The 1,456-nt window shown below is 40.7% G+C and overlaps 1 protein-coding gene across 1 annotated transcript in view; it reads right to left on the reverse strand.

Annotated features, from left to right (window-relative positions):
- Positions 1–1,456, reverse strand: part of LOC107685630 (uncharacterized protein C1orf158-like) — a 6,030-nt gene that overhangs the window by 2,832 nt on the left and 1,742 nt on the right. The window contains exon 2 of the mRNA XM_016482280.1: positions 363–473. Coding sequence (XP_016337766.1) covers positions 363–473 — 111 coding nt within the window. The remainder of the gene's footprint in view (positions 1–362; positions 474–1,456) is intronic.

Here is a 1,456-nt window from a genome sequence, read left to right on the forward strand (position 1 = left end):
TGAAGTTGACTTTGTGCAGTATATATATGCTGCACAAAGTCAACTTCAAAGTGAAATATGTATTAGCATGCAAAGAATTATCTCCCTCTATTCCCACTGTTTTTGCAACTTGGTTTGAAAGTCAAAATTCATTTTCACTTCTGAAGTCACTTGAAGAGATTAGAAAACAATGAAGTATCACAATTATTCATCAGAGTTTTACAATGACAGTGCAGAACTCCAAGAAGATGCAAAGGAGTTTAATAGCATGTTTCACATCCATGTATGCCTGTCGTCCATCATCAAAACCGAACATGATTTGCTCACTGGTGTGTTTGTGATGTTTGGTAAATGATGCGTGAACTGATGAGTGTGTCCCAAACCTCTGAGCTACGAAGAGCCCTTTGGCACGTGACAACATTGGGCTTGTGTGACCTGTGGGGCGTGTAGTCCATCCTGTAGCTGCTGTTCGCCGTCTCGCAGTCCCTAGTGAACTGTCTCACCACACACACATATAAGAAAGACAGAAACACTCAGCAAACAAATCCCACACTCAGCAGAGCTTGAGGTCCCTTATTGATCGCAGATGTACTCTCTCAGGTCTGTTTCTGCCTAGGGGACTGCAGAATGACTTGCATCAATTCCATTTGTCTGCCTCCAGTCTGTGCTGACCAAGCTGATCAGCAGCGCTAATCACTTTTGCATAGATCTGAGCACTGTCAGAGGAACTGCACCCCTTTCAGGGTTTAAACAACTACTTAAGTAGTGTGTTAATTACTCAAAACAAGAGCCATTAGGAATTGTGCCTAAATAATAATCACCAATATATGTTAGAAGCTAAAAACACATTTTTAATGCAATATTGAAATAAATGAGCAACTTTGAATTCAATATTGTCGGATATGAATGCCCTAGAAACAAAATTCTTGGTCTCAATTTTTTTTCAATTACTTGAACTATTCTATTAACTCGGCCAGTGGTTTTCATCAGATCTTCACCAAACCATTTACATGCAAATGCAAGGACTTGATGATATGGATGCCAAATAGGAAGTGAGGCTCCATCTTCGCAACGCTTTTGGCTATTAAAGGTCCCATATTGTACACCTTTCTGGAGTTTTATTTGAGGTTTTGATGTCCTTAAGAATATATAGTTGCGGTATAAGTACCAAAAACCATCTCAATATATTTTTACAACTCCTCTCTGAGAACAGGTCGATTTTGGCCTGTCTAATTAATATTCATGAGCCTCTCTTCTGATTGGCCTATTGTTTTCTGAGTGACGCACGGCCAGGCCAACCACAGGTAACTAGGGTCAGCGACGTCACAGTGCTAGCTTGAGGCAGCAAAACAAAGGGGAAACTGGAGGTGGCCCATTCAAACCAGCGCAGGTTCGGCTACATAAGGAGCTTAAAATATCATCTTGTTGTGATGTTGGGTGCCAGAATCGACGTAATACAGCCTCAAATTAGAAATTT

This window comes from Sinocyclocheilus anshuiensis, unplaced genomic scaffold (assembly GCF_001515605.1).
Source record: "Sinocyclocheilus anshuiensis isolate Anshui unplaced genomic scaffold, SAMN03320099.WGS_v1.1 scaffold257, whole genome shotgun sequence".
Lineage (NCBI taxonomy): Eukaryota > Metazoa > Chordata > Actinopteri > Cypriniformes > Cyprinidae > Sinocyclocheilus > Sinocyclocheilus anshuiensis.